Source organism: Triturus cristatus, chromosome 6 (assembly GCF_964204655.1).
Source record: "Triturus cristatus chromosome 6, aTriCri1.1, whole genome shotgun sequence".
NCBI lineage: Eukaryota > Metazoa > Chordata > Amphibia > Caudata > Salamandridae > Triturus > Triturus cristatus.
This window is the reverse complement of record NC_140589.1, coordinates 1,324,442,837-1,324,466,343: the sequence shown is the minus strand read 5'-3', so window position 1 is coordinate 1,324,466,343 and position 23,507 is coordinate 1,324,442,837. Positions and strand designations below refer to the sequence as shown.

General features: G+C 46.8%; 1 protein-coding gene across 4 annotated transcripts in view; it reads right to left on the bottom strand.

The window, feature by feature from the left end:
- LOC146821379 (serine/arginine-rich splicing factor 7-like) overlaps positions 1-23,507 on the bottom strand; it is a 278,625-nt gene that overhangs the window by 231,684 nt on the left and 23,434 nt on the right. For 2 of the 4 annotated variants that reach the window (XM_085612317.1, XM_085612319.1), the window contains exons 2-4: positions 10,243-10,423; positions 9,803-9,985; positions 6,959-7,033 (exon numbers count right to left, since the gene is read on the bottom strand). In XM_085612317.1, the coding sequence (XP_085468443.1) occupies positions 6,959-7,033; positions 9,803-9,985; positions 10,243-10,423 (439 nt within the window). The remainder of the gene's footprint in view (positions 1-6,958; positions 7,034-9,802; positions 9,986-10,242; positions 10,424-23,507) is intronic. The other 2 variants (XM_085612318.1, XM_085612320.1) reach the window with 1 other exon arrangement.

Below are 23,507 nucleotides of genomic sequence, written 5' to 3'. Positions count from 1 at the left end.
TCGTAGAATGAGCCCGGGCCCTTTTAACCAAAGGTTTGCCCGCAGCCTGATGACAGTATTGAATTGCACTGGAGATCCAGCGGGAAATGCCACTCTTGGCGAGCTGCAACCCCTTCCGTGGTGCACTGTAGGCAATAAATAGCTGAGTAGACTTTCTGAAAGAGCGTGTGCGCTCGAGATAGAATTTCAGACATCTCTGGACATCCAAAGAATGCAATGTTCGTTCCGCCTGCGTGGAAGGACGCGGAAAAAAGGAGTTCAAAATTAAGGGTTCATTCAGATGAAACTCCGAAGGCACCTTCGGGATGAATTTTGGGTTGGTTCTCAAAATCAGCACATCCCTCTTGAACTGCAGAAAAGGCTCCACTATAGAGAGAGCCTGGAGTTCGCTAACCCTCCTAGCCGAAGTTAATGCCAAGAGAAGGGCTAGTTTCCACGACAGGAACTTCAAGTCCGCCTTGTGAATTGGCTCAAAGGGCGCTTTCATCAGTTGAGCCAGTACTAGGTTAAGCTGCCAGATAGGAGGGGGTGGTCGGACCGGAGGAAACATCCGAAATAACCCCTTAAGGAACTGCTTAACAATCCTTGCGGACCATAGAGATGGCCCCGATGTCTTCCGTCGAAAACGGGATTTGGCAGCCAGATGTACCTTGACCGAAGAGTGCGCCAGACCTGATTTAGCCAGAGACAGGATGTAAGGCAAAACCTGATGTGGCCGGGACTTATAAGGATGGAGTTTATTCCTGTTGCACCATAGACAAAATCTCTTCCATTTTGCCCTATATGTCTTATTAGTGCTTGGCGCCCGCGCCTGAGATAAAACATCTCTGCACTCCCTGGAGAGATTCAGATGACGGAATTCTCTGTGTTCAGGAGCCACGCTGTCAAGTGAAGTGACTTCGGATCCGGATGGAGCACCTGCCCCTGATCTCGCGACAACAGAGATGGAATCAGTGGCAAGAGAATCGGGCAATCCTGGGAGAGAAGCAGGAGTTCCGTGAACCAGAACTGCCGCGCCCATGATGGAGCAATGAGAATCATCTTGCATGGTTCAGCCCTGACCTTCCTGAGAACTCGAGGAATGAGGGGAATGGGAGGAAAGGCGTAGCAAAATGCGCCGAACCAAGCAATCGAAAGGGCATTCCCCAGAGACCCTTGATGGGGAACCTTGCTTGCGTAAAACCGGCACTTGGCGTTCTCCGGAGACGCAAAGAGGTCTATGGTCGGAGTACCCCATCTCTTGAACACTGCCTCCAGCGTGGCCTGATGTAACTCCCACTCGTGAGTCACTTCCGTCTGTCGACTTAGAGCATCCGCTGTGATGTTGAGACACCCTGCTAGGTGCTCGGCTTGCAGAGTGATCTTGTGAGAGATCGCAAAATGCCAGATCGTCTGAGCTTCCTTGGACAGAGTCCGCGACCTTGTTCCCCCTTGCTTGTTGATATAGTGCATGGCCGTCGTGTTGTCTGTCCGGACTAGCACTGCCCGATTCTGAAGTCTGGGAAGGAACGCCAGCAAGGCTAAGTGAATGGCCCTCAGCTCCAAGAGATTGATGTGACGTAGTCTGTCTGCTGGACTCCAGTGACCGCTGACCTGAAGCTCCTGGAGAACAGCTCCCCATCCTTCTAAGGAAGCATCTGTGGTCACCACCATAGGAGAAGGAGGGATCCGAAACGTAATCCTCCTGCGATGTTCTCCTTCACCAGCCACCATTCGCAGGCTTTGCGCATGGCAGGTGTTATCCACACCTTGTCGTTGAACGACCCTTCTGCCTGGCGCCATTGTTTGTCCAACTCCTCCTGCAGAGGACGCATATGAAGCCTGCAATGCGGTATTAAAGGTATGCAGGATGAGATCGATCCGAGTAAGGACTTGTACCGTCGAACCGATACATATCTCCTGTGCAGCATTTGACGAGCGGAGGTGGTCAGTTTGCCTTGCCGCTCCTCCGATGGACGAGCCGTGCATAGGTTTGTGTCCAGAATAGCCCCAAGGAACTTTCGTGACCTGGAGGGTATCAGCACCGACTTGGACCTGTTGAGCTGAAGACCCAAATGGGCGAACAACCGTATGCAAGTTGACACGGCCTGAGACGTTGCCTTGAACGTCGGAGCCTTGACGAGCCAGTCGTCCAAGTATGGGAACACTTCCAAGGACTGCTTCCTTAGAAAAGCAGCGACTGGTGCCAGCATCTTCGTGAATATTCGAGGTGCCGACCAAAGGCCAAACGGAAGCACCTTGAACTGGAAATGGCTCTTGCCTACTGTGAAGCGTAGATATTGCCTGTGAGCCGACGAACTCGACGACGACATCGTCGACTGAAGGGTAACTGTCGTCGACGTAGCGAGAATTGTCGTCGACGATGAGGATGTCGACGATACTGGAATCGTCGTCGACGGTAAGGTCGTCGACGGAGCCTTCTTCTTCATCGACGGAGGATGTTTCATCGTCGACGGGAAAACCGTCGACGGTCTCGTCGACGAACTCGTCGTCATCAACATCGACGAACTCGTCGTCGTCGTCGTCGATGTGGTCTTCGTCGTCGACACCGCCGTCGAAGACAAGAAAGAAGCCGTCGTAGACGATGAAGTAGATATCGTCGACGGTCCCGTCGACGACCCCATGGAAACAGTCTTAACTATGGAGATCGTCGTCGACGTACCTGCTTTAGCCAGCGTCGACGGGCGCTGTTTCTTCACTGGAACTGTCTGAGGAGTTCCTGCAGCATGTTTCTTCACAGGTTTCTCCTTTTGGGATGGAGGAGAGGATGTTGTAACCTCCTTCTTGTCCCTAAGGGCTACGTCCACACCAGCAGCCCGTCCCTGCCTCTCCTTTACACTTCCGTGAGGAGATTTCATGGGACCAGCCTCCTCAGACCTATCAGAGATCCCGTGAGGGGCTTTGAGAGGGGGTTCCGCAGAGGTGGAGGGAGATGACCTACCCCTCTTCCTAGATCTCCTGGAGGAGGTACCAGAGATTGAATCCTCCTCATCCGAAGAGAGAACCTCCGTCCTGGACTTTAACTTCTGCAGCCATGTCAGCAACCGACCCTCTCTGTCTCTCAAGGTTTTGGTAGAGAAGGTCCGACAAATTTTACAGTCTGTGGCCTTGTGCTCCGGGTATAAGTAGTATATGCAGTTTTCATGCTTATCTTCCACAAACAGTCTCTTCTTCCCACAAGAAGCACAAGGTCTGAATAAGGCTTTCTTCTCCTTTTCTGACATTATGTCACAAAAGATAGCAAATAAAGATGTCCAATAGTAAAGTTCTGAGAAACTGAGCAGAGCTCAGTGGAGACTCCCTAGCACAACGTGCAGTAGAAAAATCTGAGGCTCTGAGCTCTCTCAGGAAGGTTCCAGAGGGTGAGGCTGTGCTGATTGGTCCTGGCAAAAGTTTGGACTCTTTTACACAAAGAGAGTGATATACTACAAAATGAGATGAGGCCTAGGCCTATTTTTCTCTTTTGTTTCTATGGTTATGATATATATATATATATATTTTTTTTTTGTTTACCGAGGCTCCCATTCCGACGACGGGGAATGATACAAAGCATGAGAATCTATGAAAGTTCCAAAACTGGGGTAATCAATGTATTTCTTTCACATGCCTGACCCGTACCAAGACCTAGCAGTTAATGCGTACTGCAGGAGCTGGTGGGCTGTTAGAAACTCAAGGTTCATTAAAGCCTCTCAACCAGGCAGCGTTTTATTTTCGAAAAAAGAAAAACAAAGAAAATGTGAAACATGGGAACTAAATAGCTCAGTTAAAATTAAGATATACATTAACAAAAGGTGGTAGCAGCTTCCTGGCAAAGATACAACCTACAGAATGTAATTTGATAGTGTTACAGTAACCTTTTCATAACAAAAGTATGTAGTAATCTTTTTGCCAAAGAGGTAGGACCCAGAAAGGAAGTTCAGAGAAAAAGTCTAATTCATGTTGAGCTCCAACATAGCTCTGTGGAGGAAATGAGGGCGAGTTCTTAATGATTTTTTGGGGATGGAAAATCATGTAAGGTTACTCCGTACAGAGAACTTGAATCATACCCATCCTCCTGGCTGAAGTAATTGCCCTCCTTACAGGTCTGTTTATGCACGGGCTCAAAAGAATGGTCTAGCAATTAAGAAAGTATAATGTGAGCTCCCAGTGAGGAAAGATCCAATGGGAAGGGGGCGTACTTGAAAAAGAATGCCTGAAACAGACTTCATATGCAGCGATGGCAGACTAATTGGAAGGGAAATGAAGGGAAGATTTAGCCAAATAAAGAAGGCAAGTAATACAAAGCCCTTTTGGCACAATCTCCGGTATGCGCCCAAAGACCATATTCAAAAGCTCTTATTTGAAAGCATATTAAAAGCAAGTGGAAGATGCTTGGCCTTGCTGGCGGGCAACTTCACCTGGTCAGCAGAGGCCATAGCCTCAGCTTCCATCAGAGGACCCCCTGCCAAATTAAGAGATTCTCCCTCCTTGCCTTCAGCTGACTAGTCAGTGTGGTAGCTCCACTTAAGGCACCCATTCTGCAAATGTATTTTGTTAAAAAATACAAATAAAAAAAATGAGGAACAAAAAATCCCAAAAGCTGGTTTCTTGCAAACAGAAAAACAGCTCCTTTCACATTGGGCACATTTTTGACTTCTCCACCATGGGCCATTATATCTCGCATGACTTTGACAGGCACAGAAATACAATGATTGTTGTCCCACCCGTAATAGGGTGGGTGATACCACAATTATCCAACGGTCCTGCAGGTTTCCCAGATTTAGGCAGAGTCTGCAGGGAAAATAGAAACCTTGCAGAGCGTTCACTCCTAGATCAGTTGTCCTCTTCTACACTACTGGTGTACAGGCCTCCTGACTGTCCAGATGATGACAATCAACGGACCCAATACTGGCTCAGGGATGCAAAACCTTTCTTTGGTGCTCAAGGTAGGAATCTTGGACCAATAAAAGGGTTAGCCTCATTCAAAAGTCTGTAAGCTCCTTCAATCAAGGAACCACCTGGGCAGTCACCACAAGTCTTCTTTGCGTGCGATGTTCTCTCAATAAGCTCTGCATTCTTTTTGTAATGACTGGGGAGGATTACAACACAGTAAATGGATAATTGGCAGATTTAAGCTACATGGGGGAAATTTACATAGCACAAGCAGAATGAAGAGGAAACCTTCCACTTCTACCAGATATGTGAGGTGGGCCAAGAAGGACTGAAGTGCAGGTTAGGCCGGACGAGGTGGATATCAACAGCTCACACATAAAAGAGCCCACCATTTGTGCAGTATACACAAGTCCAGCCCGACCTACCATTCTACCTGCGGACCAAACACCAATATTTCATACTTGCCATAGATAATGAAAAAAAAAGGACTCAAGTTACCGAGAACAGACAGATCTTTACTGTGGATAACCAGTAGACAGTCTATACATAGGAAAACCGGTAGAAAGACTTTTGTCCTAGGTATATAAGCACTGTGTGATCAGCAGGTCACCTTATGCCTTGGTTTCAGTTAGGCAATAGCAACCCTCATTCAGAAAAGGTCCTACATTTGGACTAGGTTTGCACTATAAAATAGGAGTAACATACATACATTTCAAGGGCTTACGACTATGAAGTGTTTATGACTATCCATGATGATCCTATGATGCAGAACTAACAACCAGCTGTGACCTGTGATCCATTAGACAGACACCATTGGACACCCTTTATACCAATTATGAGATTATGGACATTTTGAGCTTATCGGTTAGCTCAAACACACCGAGTTGCCTAGTAGTGGAAATATTAAAACAGCAACCAGACAAAAATCCATCTTAATACACTGTTTTGCAAAACCTGTCTCCCTGCACAATGGATTGTCAAAAGGTGAACAAACTTTGAGGCTGATAACCTGTAAAAGTTTAAAAGAAAACCCTATTGAGTCTTCAGAAGTTAAAATGAACCCTTCAATGTTACATAAAAGCTACAGCTGAAATTCTATAAGCATGGCTTGTGCTGTATCCTTCAGTTTTCTACATTTATCTTCTTATCTATAAAAAGTTTGATCCTTTTTTTACTAAATAGCAATGGCTAGGCATTCTGTTTATTGTGTTATCTATTATGTATGATACTGTAGCTGTGTTCCTAACCTCTGCAACCTCATGATGTATGCCTTACATGACAAGCAACGCTACCTCTGGTTAGTGATGTGCTGAAGAGCAGTGGTTTAGATATACACCTAGAACACCCTAGTGGTTAAAAGGAAGGACCTCAGACACTGTCTAGTAATCACTAACTGCTCTACGACCCCTACAACAGTCTTCGCTTTACATAAAACTCAATAATATTCGGAAGATTAGGCTTAAGTTAGCACTTGGTATTTAAAGCTGGTATTCAGAGAACACATTACACCCTGAAATAAAATTGCCTAACTATTCTTGCAAAAAAAGAAAAAAAAGGAAGGAGTGTACCTTTCCTGTGGGGTAACATTCTACTTTAAGGTGGAATTTAAACTGAAAGGTTCATTCAAGAAAAATTATTTGCATGGTAAAGAGAAAAATAGACTTTGGTGTAAATTAACATTTCCTGGTAATGAATGTCTATCACCTGGTGAAAACTATTCACAGTGACTTACTCTTGTAAATAAGCGACTATCGATTATTCATGTGATTCTTTGTGATCCTCAAAAAAGATAGACATCTACTGCAACCCCACAAGAACCAAATTCCACAATGGGGTTTTGTGAATAAGACAATGTATTTTTAGGGAGGGTAAATGATGCAGCTAGTGTTTTAAAACAGCAGCCCCAATAGTATCATACTGTAATTGCAAAGAGGAAAAAAAAAATATTCCCACAATATAACAATCTGTAAAGCAATACTGGCAAATATAAGATAAGATCTGCAAGGTTGCTCTATGAAATCTGACAGACAACACTTTGATCTATGAAATGAGGCTGAAGGCACACATCGGAACTAAAACAACTCACCACCTTCCACGGCTCCTGCTGCGTGAACGAGAATATCTTCTTCCTCTTGGTCTTGAACGTGATCGTGACGTAGACCTGATGTGTTAAGTTGGAAAAAAGCTGGGTCACAATAGCATTGAAGGCCTTTGTCATCATTTAGTACCACTCATAAATCTGATGCTCAGTTAACTGTAAATTATGTGCCAGTGCGAATAAAGAGAGGCCATTATCACCCACTACCTTGAATGAAAGACACTGTCAAACGGACAAGGAAAAATTTGCTTAAGTATTTCGTATACCTAAACGAGCAACTATGTCTACAATTGACAAACCAAGTTCAATGCAATAAAACTGAATAAATAATACTAAGGGTCGTTTTTACCATGACCCTACATGAAAACAAGAAGCACCTCATCAAACTGAAAATTGAGAAAGTTTAAAATACGTATAATAGCCAACATTAACTGCTACATCTAGCACTGGCAATTTATTTGTTAAGACACTTGCAATCAAGATTTCCATTAAGATGCAAGCAACTATATTTCCCATAACTATAAAAAGGTTCCCAGGTGGAAGTCAACTGGGTTTATTAGCTATGATTTAGTGGTTAAAACACCTGACTTGGAAATATGTAAAAAACCAAGACCGGTTAACACAAAATGCACATTTCATACAAAAATAAAACACTTGTAATTTGTAGTTAAAATAAACCTTGCAAGTTTGCATGTCGACCCTCTTTGGTTCAAGGTCTAGGAGATCTAGAAGGATCTATCAGTCGATCGCTGCTTCTATTGTAGATGTTTTCTTCAATCTAGCGACGATCATACTGACAGCCAAATGAAACCGGGTGAGACTTGATCGACGCAGGAAGATTTTTCTAGGTGGGAATGTGGTCAATCTGGTGTTCCTCTTTCTAAACCGTAGGGGGATCAATTGAAAGCCAAATTTAATGCGTAATGGTGGTCACAGTCCCAATTTTTCTGGCCTCTAAAGAATCTTAAAGGTGAAGCTACATGTAGAAGGCTCGAGGGGATCTGGGCTCATGCTGATCACCCCAAGGTATAGCAGAATCTTAATGGCCGGATTTGCAAGGCGCCTCAGCATGAAATCTTAAGGCTTGCGACATTCTGAATCAAGTTGACTGACTCAAACGAAGAAACCTGAAAGGTTTTGATCAGGTAATTATTAATATTTTAGCACGTTTAAAATAAAACCAAAAACAAAATGTAAAATACACCAATAACAGTTAAAACAAGTTACATTTTGGCCACATGAAATAAAACACTTCCTTGTATTTCCCCAAATGCTGCAATTTTAAATTCCCCAAACTTCCCTACAGTTTTTTTAGATTAACAAGCCTCCACAGTGCACTATGCGGTAGAAAGGATTTTGCTAATAGAAGTTGACAAAAGAACTACAATCATATTTCTATACATTCTCAATAGAAAATCTGGTACAGAAAAATCTGGCACAGAGACCATTTTAAAGGAGACAAACCTCTTTATTATCAGTCTACCGCAAAAGACATTTGCAAAACAAAAACAACAAAAAAACGTTTACGAGGGGGTAAAATTCAGCCACAATCCCATTTCTCATCCAGTACACCAACCAAGTTACAGAATACCACATGGATCTGCTAGATAGACCTCTGCCTCGTCTGTTTCAAAGCACACCCTTACCTACCCAGATATGTGGTTAACCATGGGACAAAAAAAGCACTGCAACATGCATAATGACTGTTTAAAGAGGAACTACCATTCCACAAATAAAATACCTAAATAAATGAAGCACCCCCCTCCGTACCTCACAGAGATGAGAAAAAGCACTTTGAAGCCTGTGGATTACACAGCTATACTCACAAAGCGGGTGAGCGCCCCAGCCTACCTGGCATACAACAAGGTATAAAGTACTACTAAGTGCTTTTCCTGGTCTCCGGAACCTCGGGCATACAGATAAATACTGATAGGTCAGGTATGTGGGGGACAAAGGAGGGGAACTTTGTTTGTAAACTGTGCAAAACATTTCACAGAGTAAATGGCCACAAGTAGTAGAGACTTGGACTGAAAGGCTGAACTACAGAAATTAATGGTTGGGTTGATATACAATGATAAAATGCCTAATGGAATCCAACGTCAGTGGAGCAGGGTCTGTGAAGAAGAGAGTTGCACATGGAGGAAAAATAAAAGCAATTTTGCTGGCAGAGAATTAATGAGCTTGTGTGGCATGCAAGGGTAACAATACGAGGGCAACAAAAACAAAGGGTGGATGGGAAATCAGTGTCTCTTTTCCAGCTTTGGAAAAGAATTAACTCCCCGACCTGAAAGAACCATTAATCTACAATGGATTCCGCTCTAGGGGATGTATGTTACAGACTAACTGGCAAAAAGTGGTTAGGCAAAGTTAAACATATAAAACCGCAGGTGCGTAGTTAAAGCATATACTGGGGGAAAAGTTGCAAGAGGGAGGAAATGAGGAACACACATATGTCTGAAACCCAGAAACAAACCAAAAAGTTCTTTCAAATGCAGCATTAGAGATAAAAGAATTCAGCAAATGACAGATGAATTTGAATATGAAAGGAACAGGGACGTTTTTATTAATGATAGCTTTCCTAATAATGTTTGAACAAAAGGGCTAGTGAGTGCAGGTTAATGACAAGACATTAATATCCATGACAGCATGAGTAAGTGTGCTGTTATTGTGCTACCTCTAATTTAAAGTAATGCCCACATTAATTAGTATATCCCCTTCTTGAAAGTCAAATAGCATACCAAGACCCTCACCATTAAAAAAACAAAACTAGCACATGACCACATATCTTAAAAAGATGAACCTTAAAAAAAAAAATCTATATATAAACCATACCTGCTCCTTCTATGGCGGGTACTGTAACGATGACAGTCATAGGCATAGTGGCCTTTTTCTCCACATTCATAGCACCTGTCGGCAGGATCAAATGGCCGTCTTGGAGGGGGATGATCATATCGAGAGCGACGGGGCATACCAGTCGAAAGTTCTACCCGTAGCTTTGATCCGCAGATCACACTACAGTAATAGAAGACCACACGTCATTCTACACGCAAAAAATATTCAACAAAATACCAAGCATTGCGCACAAAAAACGCAGTCAAAATAAGAAGAGAAAGTAATTTCAAAACATAAAGAACATATCTATAAACGGAAACAACGTCGGACAGCTGCAAAAATACTGTGTGGGTTTGAGACTAAAGATTCCTTGTGTTGCAAAATGAGAACCAATAATTAACAGAAACACACTGATAACGCTCCTCAGACTGTGGACTTACTTTCCATCCAAACCACGAACAGCATCTTCTGCATCTCTTGGATCTTCAAATTCCACAAAAGCAAACCCAGGAGGATTTCTTGCTATCCATACAGTTCTCAAAGGCCCATAGTAACTAAAAGCACGTTCCAACTCGCCCTTCCCTGCTCCAGTTGAAAGGTTACCAACATACACCTTGGTCTCTGTTAAAAACAAAAAAGCAAGTCTATAAATCGTAAGTCAAGGGACATTTGCCGCGGACATCAAGTACTGCCTGGTGACAAGACGCAAAAAAAACAAAAAACACATTGCTTCCCTTTTGGGCTGCAATACAATTGTCTGCACTTGCAATTGTTGTGGGGGGTATCCATTACTTCACTTTATGAAAGACGCCATCAGACCAGACCTTCCTCTCTGCCCCCATTGTATTCACTAGCAGCCGGTCTTGGCGGCGACGGCCAGCAAACAGTCAGAATCCGTGTAAGATTTTTTAAAGTAAGTACATTTTTTAGACGCTTAAACAAAAGCACAAGTTGCCACAGCCATGTAATTGAATGAAACGTGCCACCTCAATATTTTCTCCATATAAACAGAATCAGACGGATTTGCGTCCGTTGAGAAGTAAATGAAAAGACTTATCAAAAGCACGGTAGCACACTTTCCCCCCTTAGGAAACAACTATGGGCCACCAAGAAAATGCCAGAATCAAAGGGCACAACCTATAAGATCATACGAATGCAGTGTTCTATGCAAATAACATAATAGAAGTCACAGAAGAAGATGCCGGCATCAAATGCAGCTATTGCATCCATTCCTTTCGTTTTTTTTTTTTCCATTTTGATACTTGCAGATTTTAGTTTCCTAGTTCTAATTCTTGGCAAGCAGCGCCAAAATGCAACCGGAGAGCTTTACCAACCGATTCAACAGTTTAGAGAAGTTTCTTTTTTGTAATTATCTGGATATCGCCTCCCCAATCCCGTCAAACTTAAAATACATGCTCATTGACCCATCTTTGAAACTCTCTACACCGTACAGTCTTTCTGGTGAAGACTTGAGACATCTCTCAATTAAAAACAAGCATTGGCATAGCCAATAGGTCTCGCCTTTGGGACCTTATAGGCGTTTAGTTATCCAGCACAGTATCCTTGGTGCAACAACATCAAGTGTTGCATGGCTAAACACTTATAAGTTCCCAAAGGCGAGATCTATTGGCCATGCCAATGCTTGTTGTTGTTAGAGAGGACTACATTTCCCAAAAAATGAAAGGTTTAATTACTTCTGGGCAAGGTCAACTAACACAATAAGGTGCAATTTCAGGGGACTGTGATCACTGTGCCCCCTATCTATTACAGTAATCTCTCTCATGTAAGCCCAAACAGGCAGGGATAAAAATATATAATCAATACTACTTGTGCTATTTGAGCATCTATAGGTTATGGCACCTTCTTGATCGGGTGGGGATCTCTCATTATAAACCCTTAGCCTGGATCTCAGTGTGATACATAGCAGTTGTACTGCAAAGATTGAACTTCTCTGTGCTTGGAAGATACCTATTTTAGGATTGTGTCATAAGGCATCCTCATCAAATGTAGACGAGACGCAACTGATCAATGGTTCCAGTGTCACATTAAAATCTCCAGCTACTATTCTGAAGGCCTCAGAAGGTAAAGAACTAAGCTGGTTATCCAGCAATGTAAGAGTAGTAGATTCTTTGGTCGAGCCCAGAGGCCTGTTGTAGACAATGTAGAGGTGTGCTGTTGCCAATGGCATGATTTTTTTTAGCAATTTTACCCATTTGACCATTCTCATTATCCAAAATTGTCGTCTTCCCCATAACTGAACATTTTGAATGATGGCAATTGGGTTAAAGAATTACAATTTGTAGCGAGTAGGCCGTTAGATGTAGGTTAGGAACAGATGACAGTGATCGCAGGGGCCGCCTCCCAAGCCCTGTACAAGCTGGAGCGTTGGGGCCTGTCCAGATAGGTGCTGCTGAACTCCTTGTTAGTAACACTATTCGAGATAGAGGGCCAACTCAATTATTGGGAATATTGCACACAAAGGACTTTTAATGGCCATAGGTCATGAGACAAAAATGTAAGAGAATGGGCCTGGCCGGCCTCTTCTGGGTGATAACGGACCAGTCTTGGCCCAGTCTTCACCCGGGCGTCCTGAGCTGCGGGAGGCTGGGCGCTCAAGAGCCCTGTCTGAAGTCTCTAGGCCCAGCCTGGAAATGGATGGGCGACTACTTCCACTGCAGCGTAAAGGCGGGAAACAGATGAATGGAAAAGAGGCATGCATTTGATATATATGTTAACCCTACACTCATGGTAATTAAAATGTTAATTGCCGATTGCTGTTTGGAAAACTATATTTTTGATGAGGCATAATGACGGCCTATAAAGAATGATGTGAGAAACAAAAGAGAGTGCCAATGCTGATCACCAATTTGCAAAATAAATGGACAGCGGAAGAAATTTCAACAACCACGTCTACACTAATTAATAGTATTTATTCAAGCGACATCTTTTTTATTATTCAAATAAAACTTATATGAAAGTTTTTTTAGCACACAAACAATTAAGCACCACATAAAATTTTTACAAAAAACATACCACACAATTGACAAAAATGACTAAACTGCCAATTTGGCAGATGTACTAATTCACAAACACATTCATACATCACTCCTCATTTATCAAAGACACACTCATTCAAACAATCTGCCTTTGGTTGCCAATAACATCAATTTGAATGTACTAAAGGACTGTCCAAACATGGTAAACAGTTGATCAATACAATTTAAATGTGCATACAACCTATTGTTTAGGCAATCGTTTTACAAATAAGCAAAATAATTCTTGGAATGCACCAGAGAGAACTAATTACACCAATGTTTGGTATCAAAACAAAAAAAAGGTCTACGCGTTTCGAACCCCAATTTGTTTAACCGAAGGGGTTCTCCTCAGGACCAAGACACTGAAAAATAAAGAAAGAGAGGAAATTTGTAACTAGAAATAATGAATATACAATGACCCAAGAGTGCATCAACGCTACCCGCCGCCTTAATATAACAAATCTTACCGAAATGGCAGCGCATTTGTGGATGCCCTTTCAGTATTCACGAGTAGGCGAAACTATAACAACAAAAGTAGGAAAGGAAATAAATCACAATGATAAACGAAAAGTGAAAAAGTCAGTCAAGGCATTGCTTAGTGTTAGTCCACTTACTATAGTGATGAATATATGCCGAGATGAAAAAATTAGGTTACTGTCTCTGTCAATTCATTTTCATCACACGTAATTAAGTAGGAGCATATCGCTTCATGCTGCAAAAGAAAACTGAGGATTCCTTAGGTAAATGAAAGGGAGACGGCAATAATTAAAAACAAAAGTCTAAGGAAGGAGCAGGAGCATACCTTACGGGTGCTTCGACTCTGACCCTGCAGATCCAAGGGTCTCTCGGCTGACTGAGAAATTCTTAGCCGGAACCAGCGGGTCTGAAAACAACCAATGGGCCGTAAATCAATAAGAATTTGAAAAAGTGTCAAACACCCCAAAAAGCACGAGCGGGCCGATGTCCCGTACAAACTGAATTTACCTAATTCGTGGCGGAAAGCACGTTTCTTCCGACAGAACGAGAATCAATCGCTTCTGAGCCAGCACTTCCGTATTGGATCTAAATGGAAGCCTGGGAAAATCGGAATTCTGGGAAATGTAGTTTAATAGTCCGAATAGAACGATCTGGATCCACTGAATCGGCTATATCAAATGCCAGAATGTATTTCTAGAATATACAAACCATATTAGTTGATTGCCCACAAGTTGGATGACATTAATAAGAAATTCTTCTTAAAGTGGGGCTTCCATATGTCAGCCGATCAGGTTATTGAGATCTTAGAAAAATGTGGAATACATTATGGTAGGATACCTACCATCCTTACAATCTATACATTTCTGATAATTCGTTCAGACTAGTGATTTCAGTGTCAAATTTAACAATTAACATTGCTTCACGTTGTGAGAGCTTTAACTCCAAGTCACCTCCTCGAGGATCCCGTTCCACTTTAGAAAGGACAGTCCAGCGGAGATCTTTTTCCAAATGTGTCATTTTGTGCCAATGATTGACAAGTGGTGCAGTCTCGACGTTCTTCCTGATCCGGGACTTATGTTGCGTTATTCTATGTCGGACCTCCTGATTGGTTTTTCCGATGTATAACATTGGACAGGGGCATATTATTCCATAGATCACATATTTTGTCTTGCAATTCGAAAAAGTGTCGTGCTTCCAATGAATACCTTTATGGGAGAACAAAACTCCTCCGATCGTTTGGTCACAGCACGAGCAAGTCCCACATTTGTGATGTCCTTTTATAGGTGTTAAACCCATCATTTGTCCTAATGTTGGTTTAATGTCCTTTTTGGATGATGCCCTGACTATATGATTAGCCACTCTTCTTTCTCTCTTACAAGCAAATAAGGAGGAACTCTCCAAAGTTGGATCCAAGTTTTTAATCAAATGCCAATTCTGGTGGATCACTTTTTTTTAGTTGGTTTGAATTGGGACAAAAGGTAGTAACGAATACTTGACGTTCTGTAGAAGATTATTCTTTTTTGTCCAGCAGTGTTTCCCTGGGGGTCCACCAGGATCTCTTCATAGCTGTTTTTACCAATTGTTTGGGGTAACCCCGATCCCGTAATTTTTCAACAAGATTATTTGCATGAATACTGTAATCATCCTTAAAAAAGCAATTCCGTCGTGTTCTTAAAAACTGTCCATAAGGCAAGTTCTCTTTTAGACTTCTAGGGTGATTACTTGAAAATAAAAGAGCCTTGTTCCTGTCCGATGGTTTTGTATATAGTGTTGTCACTAAGCGTCCTTCAGCTGGAAAGACTTCGACATCCAGGAACAATATCTTTACAGATGAAGAATTAATGCTGAACTTAATATCTAAAGATCTCTGATTAAGCCAATCAAATAACTGCATCAATTGGTCATGATTTCCAGTCCATGCCATGAAGATATCATCTATGAACCGCAACCAGGTTGTTATAAAATGCTTGAACGGGTTATTATTGTAAATTAATTTTTCTTCATACATTGACATGTACAGTACTGCCAATTCTGGGGCAAATTGACAACCCATTGCTACACCTTTTGTCTGATAGAAAAACTCACTGCCAAATGAAAAAAAGTTTTTTTTAAGAGCAAAACTTGCCAATTCAACAATGAATTCAGTGGGTACCCTCACCGGTCTAGGTCTTTTGTCCAAAAAGTACGATAAGACAGCCAAAGCTTCGTCTTGTGGAATTTGTGTATATAATGAAGTGACATTCAATGTCACCATTATGTCTTTGTCTGTTTCAAATAAGACATCCTCCAGTTTGTTAATAAAATCTGTGGTGTCTTGGAGGTAAGATGGCACCTCCGACATGAATGGTTTGAGAAAATAGTCCACGTACTTCGAAATTGGCTCATTCAAAGAGTCACACCCTGAGACTATCGGCCTACCTGGCGGAGAGGTCTCATTCTTATGCACTTTGGGCAGAATGTAAAAAACTGGAATTCTGGGATGCTTGTTTTGTAAATAGTTGTACTCTTTTGGACCTAGAAATCCCTGGTCAAAGCCCTTTTTGAGGATGTCGAAAAGATGACCCTGAAGTTCAAACGTGGGGTCCTTTGGGATGCGTTTATAGCAAATCGGATCATTTAATTGTTTGAGCACTTCTGTTGTTTAGTCTGGGGTCCCCCAGACCACAATCGAGCCACCCTTATTCGCCTGTTTGATGGTCACAGATGGATCATTTTTTAATGAGACTAGGGCATCCCGTATAAAGAAAGCATCGGGTTTTTAAGAAAACCCAGCGATAAGTCTTGAAAGACCACAATACTTGCCTAAGCATATTTTTTTTATGAAAGCAAGCTGTCGGGCTCTTGCATTATTTTTTTACCGCACCATTTATGTCTGAAGACTCTACATTATTATGATTGGAAGGCCCCTAATGAGATGTGCACAGCTGGGATCAATTTTGTACGCAATGCACGAGACCTGCTTCCCCCTTCCAGTACCCCCAACAGGCAGCTGCCAGCCAGAACTGAACTCCTCTCTGCGACGGGAACTTACAGAGGGCCGCACGGAAAACACGAGCACTGTATGAAGTGCTCCAAGACAACAACAAAAAAGTTATTAGTGTGTTTGTTTTTTTGGAAAATGCTCCAATTTGAAGTTTATGCACTTTAATATAAGTTCATAAAGTTTAAAAGGTGACCACGAAACGGAATGACAACTTTAATTAAGAAGGATGTCTGGTATCAGGGCTCGAAAAATGTACTCGACCGCTCGCAAATGCGAGTGAATTTCTTGAAGGTCGAGCCAGTTTTCAGGCCTACTTGACCGGCCTGGCGAGTGCTATCTGCCACTGCAGTACCAGGTGAAGGCTCTAGGGGGCAGCACGTACGACGGGAAGAGCACAGGCAATCAAGTGCACGCACCACCTAGCATAGCAGTGGTGGTGCGGGGTGCGGTGCGCGGTGAAGGCTTTAGGGGGCAGCATGGTACGACGGGAAAATGCAGGAAAAGCAGAGGCAATCAAGTGTATGCACCACCTAACATAGTGGTGGTGGTGTGGTGCGCGGCCAATCGTTTATGTGGGTCCAAGGCCGTCAATCTTGTAGCGCAAAAGCGCTACCAATGATGGCCCTGGACATCATTTTGGCCAGCCCCTGCGCTGTGCAGCTTAAAATGCAGCAGTGGAGGGCGGAGTCAAGATGGCGACGGAGTAGGACGCTCTCCTCGGTCCCTCCGGCGCCAGTCCTGCATAGCATTGATATTGCGGCCTTCCGGGGACCCCGGAGACCTGCAGGGGGTAGCGCTGGGTCTCCTGTGTCAGCGGACAGAGTTTAGCATCGCTGCCGGCCCCTCCGTAACGCTAGATGTCCCGCTCGGGCTGGGGCCTGTGACGCGGCTGGTGAAAGATCTCGGACCTCGCCTGAAACTCGAGGCTGGAGTCGCGGAGCCCGGCCTCCCGTCGGGGGCGGAGTCGACTGCCGAAGGTGGCGACGGAATGTGAGTGCCCGGCATTCGGGAGCCTCGTCCTGCTGGCGGCCTCAGAGGTGGACAATTTGGAGCGTTTGCCCCCGCTCCGGCAGGGGAGGCGAGGCCCGAGGAGGTCCCCAGGTGGCAGCACTGCAGCGCCGGGGATCGGGCCTGCCGGCCAGCCTTGGTGAAGCGGCGGGTGGGGTCCGGACCCTCCGGACTCACGGAAGGTGGTGAGCGGCTGGAGCGGGAGAAGTACTGCGGCCACTGGAGGCCTGGTCTGACGGCGCCTATGTGGGCTTGGGAGCTTTGGAAGTGCTCCGCCCGCGGTGGTGCTAGGGAGCCAGAGGACTTGCAGAGCGAGTGGGGCCTGCTTTGGCCACTGGGACAGCTCGGGGAGCCTCGGCTCGAGGGGCTTCCCCCCCGGACACAGGCGATTCTTGTGTGGGCCCGGGGAGCTGCAGTGGAGGCCCATTGTGGGGGCGGTCACCCTGAGGACCCCCGCTGGCGAACACTATGAGGACACATTGCCCTGAGGCCCGCGCTGCTGGGCCCTGTCCCAGGTGGGGTGAGTGACCTGTGGCCTGTAGCAGCGGGAGAGAGTGCAGAATCGCCTTACGGCCAATAGAGCGGCCCTTCGCTGGACTCTCTGGCCTTATCAGCGTCTGCCGGCGCCTACTCCCCCTCCCACGCTTAGTACGGACTGGGGTGTGGGGGCCTGACCGGAGAGCGGCTAACCTCGCTCGCAGAGTCTCGCAGTGAAGCAGTGCCTGTGGGGGCACCGGGAAGTCGGGCGACGTGTGGATATCCCCGATCGGAGAGCGATGTCTGGCAAACCCCGAGGGGGGAGGACCGGCCGGGAAGGCCAGCAGCGGGGTACCACCCCTACGACGCCGCCGGGCACTAGTACCTCTGCCAAGACTCCTGACGATGATGCGCCTGTCACCAAGGCGTTTATGCTGGAACTGTTCAACGCCATCAAGGATGATATCACCAGCCTTCGCTCCCAGCTGGCCTCTGACCTGCGGGAGGTGCGTCGCGATGTGGACAGTATTGGAGAGATGGTGGCAACCCTGGAAGAGCATGATTCGGGACTCGCCGGCGATGTCCATCAGCTCCAGCAGGATGTCCTGCGCCTCACGGAACAGAACTTGGACCTCCAAGCCCATGCGGAGGACTTCGAAAACCGGTCCCGACGAAACAACATCCGCATTCGTGCGGTGCCATGGGATGGAGAGGCTGGCGATCTGCGGGGCTACGTGGAGGGCCTGTTCTTGCAGATCCTGGGAGAGGACGATCTCCACGAGATCCGGATGGACAGGGTGCACCGCGTGGGGCTGCCGGGAGGATCAGGGGCTCCCCCCCCGATGTTCTAGTGTGCGTTCATGACTACCAACTTAAAGAGCGTATACTTCGAAAGGCGAGAGGGCTTCCGTCGCTGGTGTACTGGGACCACCGCCCCCAGCTGTTTCAGGACCTGGCGGCTTCGACATTGCAGAAGCGCCGTGACTTCCGACCCGTGACGTCCTTCTTGCGGGACCAGCATATCGCCTACTCGTGGGGTCATCCATTCCGGCTTATTTTCAGGTGGCGCAACCGGCTGGTTCAGGTCCGCTCTCTACAGGCTGCTAAAGATCTCCTTGGTTTGGGCGACGGGTCCCCCCCGGTGGGGGTGGGGGACTCGCCGACGCGGCGACGGCGACGCTCCTCCTCCTGGCAGCGAGTGGGGCGCCCTCCCGGCCCGGCCCGGGGTGCAGCGGTTGCTTCGGTGGCCAATGTGACTGAGGCTGCCTTGCAGGACTCGTCTTCGGCTGCCTAGACCCTCGGGAGGCCTCTACTTGCTTGTCGCCGGAGGACCATCCTCCTTTCAGGTACCACGGGTATTGATGTACTTTGTGAGGAGACACCCGGGACCTGTTCATGGGACAAGTGAGAGCGGAGGCTCCGCATCAGGGACTTGGGGGATACCTACAGTGGTCCCTAGTTTGGAGATGTTGGGGGTTCTTTTTCTTTTTTGTTTTCGTTTTTCTCTGGTGAGATCCTGGTTGGTGGGGTCCCCGGGGTGGGTGGGGGGGTGAAGGGGAGGTGGTTTAGGTGGGGGACGGGAGGGTCCAGTGGTGGCGGTTGGGGGGGCGGGTGTGAACTGTGCGGGGGTTGTGTGCTGAGTGGGGGATGGAGAGGGGTCCTGGGATGAGTGATTGTACGCGACCTGGCCCCAGACAGGGGAATGAGAGGCGGAAGTGGCTGGGGTCCGCGACCTGTTTGTGAAGGCAAGGTGCGGTGCGGCAACTGGTTGGTGAGTTGGCTGCGATGAATGACGCCCTCGGGATTCTCCTTGAGGCTCCCTGGGCTGGGATTCGAGGGCACAGGACCCAGGAGGCGCTGCTGGTCCGGGTTTGGGGAGAGCAGTTTGCCTGCGCTGGACGAGGGGTGCTGGTGCTAGGGAGTAAGGGGGGAGGTCTGGTGGAGATGAATGAGGGGAGCAAGATAGGATGCCTGTTACCTTAGGTACTTGGAATGTGAAGGGGCTGAACTCTCCCCAGAAGCGCCAAAAAGTCTGGAAATACATCCTGGACCATCACCTGGATGTGGTGGGGCTTCAGGAGACGCACCTGTCCCGGCGTGACGAGTCACGCCTCAAGCATAGGCAATTCCCCCTTATCTATCGATCCTCGGCGGCGTCGAAGCACAGGGGAGTAGCCCTGATGTTTCGCTCGACCCTTCAGTTTCAACCTTTGGGGGTGGGTGGCGATAAGGAGGGCAGATGGCTCATTGTTAAAGGAGTGCACGTTCCTAGTGTTATATGCTCCCAACGCTGGGCAAAATAGGTTCCTCCTGGAATTGTTGCGCTCGGTGGAGAATTTTGTGGAAGGCGGCTTCTTCATCATGGGCGATTTCAATTTGGTCTGGGACAGGGATCTGGACTGTTCTCACCAGCGGAGAGCCGAGGCCGGCCTCTTCTCGGAGGAGACACGTCAGCGGTTGGAGGAGCTTGGGTTATTGGACGGGTGGCGCTCTTTGCACCCCGTCTCCCGTGATTATACCTTCTTTTCCCACGTGCACAACTCTTACTCCCGCCTTGACCATGTCTTTTATAGCCAGTCACTCCAGGGGTCCCTGAGGGAGGCAACAATCTTTCCCCTCTCTGTCTCCGATCATAGCTTACTGGCGCTGGGTCTCCAGTGGGCGCCGGAGGGGACTGTGCCGTGACGATGGTTCTTCCCGGCGTCGCTGGTACGGGACGAGTCTTCCTGCACGGCCCTCCGGAAGGCGATTCGGGAATTCTTTCAGCTCAACCCGGTGCGGGATACCTCGATTTTTACTAACAGGGACGCCTTTAAGGCGTCGGTCCGGGGTAGTTGCTTGGCCCTTAATGCGGCGCTTAACCGGCGGCGGCGGGAGGAACGGGAGGCGCTGGAGAGGGAGCTGTTAATATCGGAGCAGGCTCACAAGGCTAACCCGTCCAGACAGACGTTGCGCTCCCTTACTGCTCTTAGGGGCAAGCTGCGGGCCCACTATAACAACAGAGCTGAGTTTACTCTCCTGAAGCTCCGCCACCTTTCTTACTCCCAGGGGAATAAGGTGGGGAGGCACTTGGCCTGCGCTTCGGGAGGGCCTCTTTGACGCTTGGCGGGAGGGAGGATGCCTAGCCCTCACACATTTGTTCCACGGCACTGCCCCGCTGACCTTCCCGAATTGTGGACGAGACTATGGGATCGCCGAGGCGGAGAGGTTCCGTCATGGCCAGCTGCTACACTGGGCCCTGTCCCCGGCGGTTAGGGCCGCGGCGACTCGGCCACCTACCCCCTTTGAAACCTTTCTTTCCCGCACTTCCACTATGCGTGGGGCTATCTCTTTCCTCTATAGCCATCTCTTGGCCACAGCTGTCTCGCCTAGGCCACGGTATATGGCTCACAGGGAGGGCCTCGTGGGGCGTGACATCAGGGATGAGGAGTGGTCCCACCTGTGGCGGGACCTGGCTAGATTTAATCACTCGATGGACCTTCGGGAGGCGCATATTAAAACTATGATGGATTGGTACCTCCCCCCTGCTAAGCTCCATCGTATTTTCCCTAGCTCCTCAGATAGATGTTGGCGGGGCTGTGGTTTGTTGGGGGACTTCCGCCATATATTTGGTGGGACTGCCCGGTTATCCGCCCCTATTGGGAAGAAATTCTGTCCCATATTAAGGACATCCTGGGGTATCCGATCAAGAACTCTCTGGAGCACGTGCTGCTGGGCCTTCGGGACCCGCTTTTAGAACATCAGACGCGAGCGGACAAGAAGATCTTTTGGCTCTGTATAGGAGCGGCTAAAGTCACTTTGGCGTCGGCCTGGAAAAAGAGGGAGGCCCCAGCGATATCATTGTGGCATGCGAGGTTATGGAAGTTGTTGAGCATGGAACGTATGGCGGATATCTTTCTGGGGGACTTCAAAAACGTTGTCTTCCGTTGGGGGCCATTGGTGCGCTTCCTTTCTCGAGGGCTCCCGGCTGCTGTGTGCCCGCCGTCGATCCGAGCCCTCCATCTGTGACTTTCATTAGACGCCTGCTGTAGTGTGAATGTGTGCTGCCACCACTGGAGGGGGTGGGGGAGGGGGGGGTTGGGAAGGGGGGGAAGTTTTGTTGGTTTTCTCTTTAGTTTGGTTTGCAAGTCGTGCCAGTCCTTCATGGCAGGAGGGGAGAGCCTACGACTAGGGGGTTGGCTGGTCCGACCCCGGTGCTTTGCGTGCGGTTGCGCGCTTTGGATGGGTGGCCTTCAAACGCCTGTGTAACCTCTAGGCCGACGACCTGGCCTTGGTCCCTCTCCATCTCCTTTAGCTTGTTGCCCAGCTGGGACGGACACCAGGACTGTTGCTCGTCATAGCGGCCCCCCTCCTCTTGTGTATCTCCCCTGCGAGGGAATTGTGGCGGGACTGCCGCGTATTTTCTTTTTGCTTTTGCTTTTCTCTTATTGAAAAATAAAAATACCTTTGGAAAAAAAAAAAATGCAGCAGTGACGCAGCACGCCACCACGCGCTCTCTTCACTAGAGTCGGGAGTGCAGGGCGATTTGGCTTGCAGTCTACACAGGAGAGGTGAGTCGCAGTTTTTTCCATTACACATATATATATATATATATATATATATTCACTTAAAAAACCATAGGTTTCACACATGTTATAGTTAGCTGGGCATTTCACTCGTGAAAAACCAATGAAATTCCCCCGTTATAGTTAGTGCAGGCAACTATAACTCACGCGACCGCAATCCTCTGCTGATGACGTCAGATATTACATCACTGTATTTAGACACTTATTTACCCATGTCTTCTTCCATTAATTTTTATCTATACATATATTACAAATATTTTTTTTCCAGAAAAACACATATGTCATCAGTGATGTAATATCTGACGTCATCAGCAGAGGATTGCGGTCGCGTGAGTTGGTTTTTCACGAGTGAAATGCCCAGCTAACTATAACATGTGTGAAACCTATGGTTTTTTAAGTGAATTTGCAAGGTTTTTTAAATGCTAATTCCTAACTATAACGTGTGTGAAACCTATGGTTTTTTCAGTGAATTTGTACGGTTTTTTAAATGCTAAGTTATGTATTTATTTTTATTTTTTTAAGGTTTTTCACCGTGCGCGTACCGTGCGCGCACCGAGCACCCACGTTACGTAGTTCGCGGAATTTTTCCGTTTCTACCGTGCGCGTACGCTACGCGCACTCCGCGATTTTTCATAAAAAGTTTAAAATACATTTTTGCCCTTGGGGGTCCTTCTGGGACCCCCTGACCAAGGCTAGGGGGTCAGGAACTGTCCAGCCTGCCCCCTTTACACGTTATCCACCTTTGTTTTTCACCCCCTCAGACTGCGAGAGACAAAATGGCGGCCGACACTTCCTGGTTTCGACCGATTCGAATGTTTACTAAGATCTAACAACCAATCAGAATCGCGCTCGCGCACGGCGGCGTGCGCGTACGGTAAGCTTACGGTACGTGCTCGGAGCGCGCCTATAGATATATATATTGATTTAAATGCTATTTTCTCAGGAAATACTGAACAGATTTACACGAGACCTTCAAAAGGCACATCCCTGACCTGAGGGCTACCTCTCTGCCAAATTTCAAGTAATTCTGTTCAGCCGTTCGGGCTGTAGCTCGGACTAAAGGTCCTATGGAAAAATGCATGGGGAAAACGCGTTTTGGGACCCCCCCTTTTTCTCAGCCCCCGCTTGACGAATCCCCCCGAGACTTTCAGGGAAGGAGC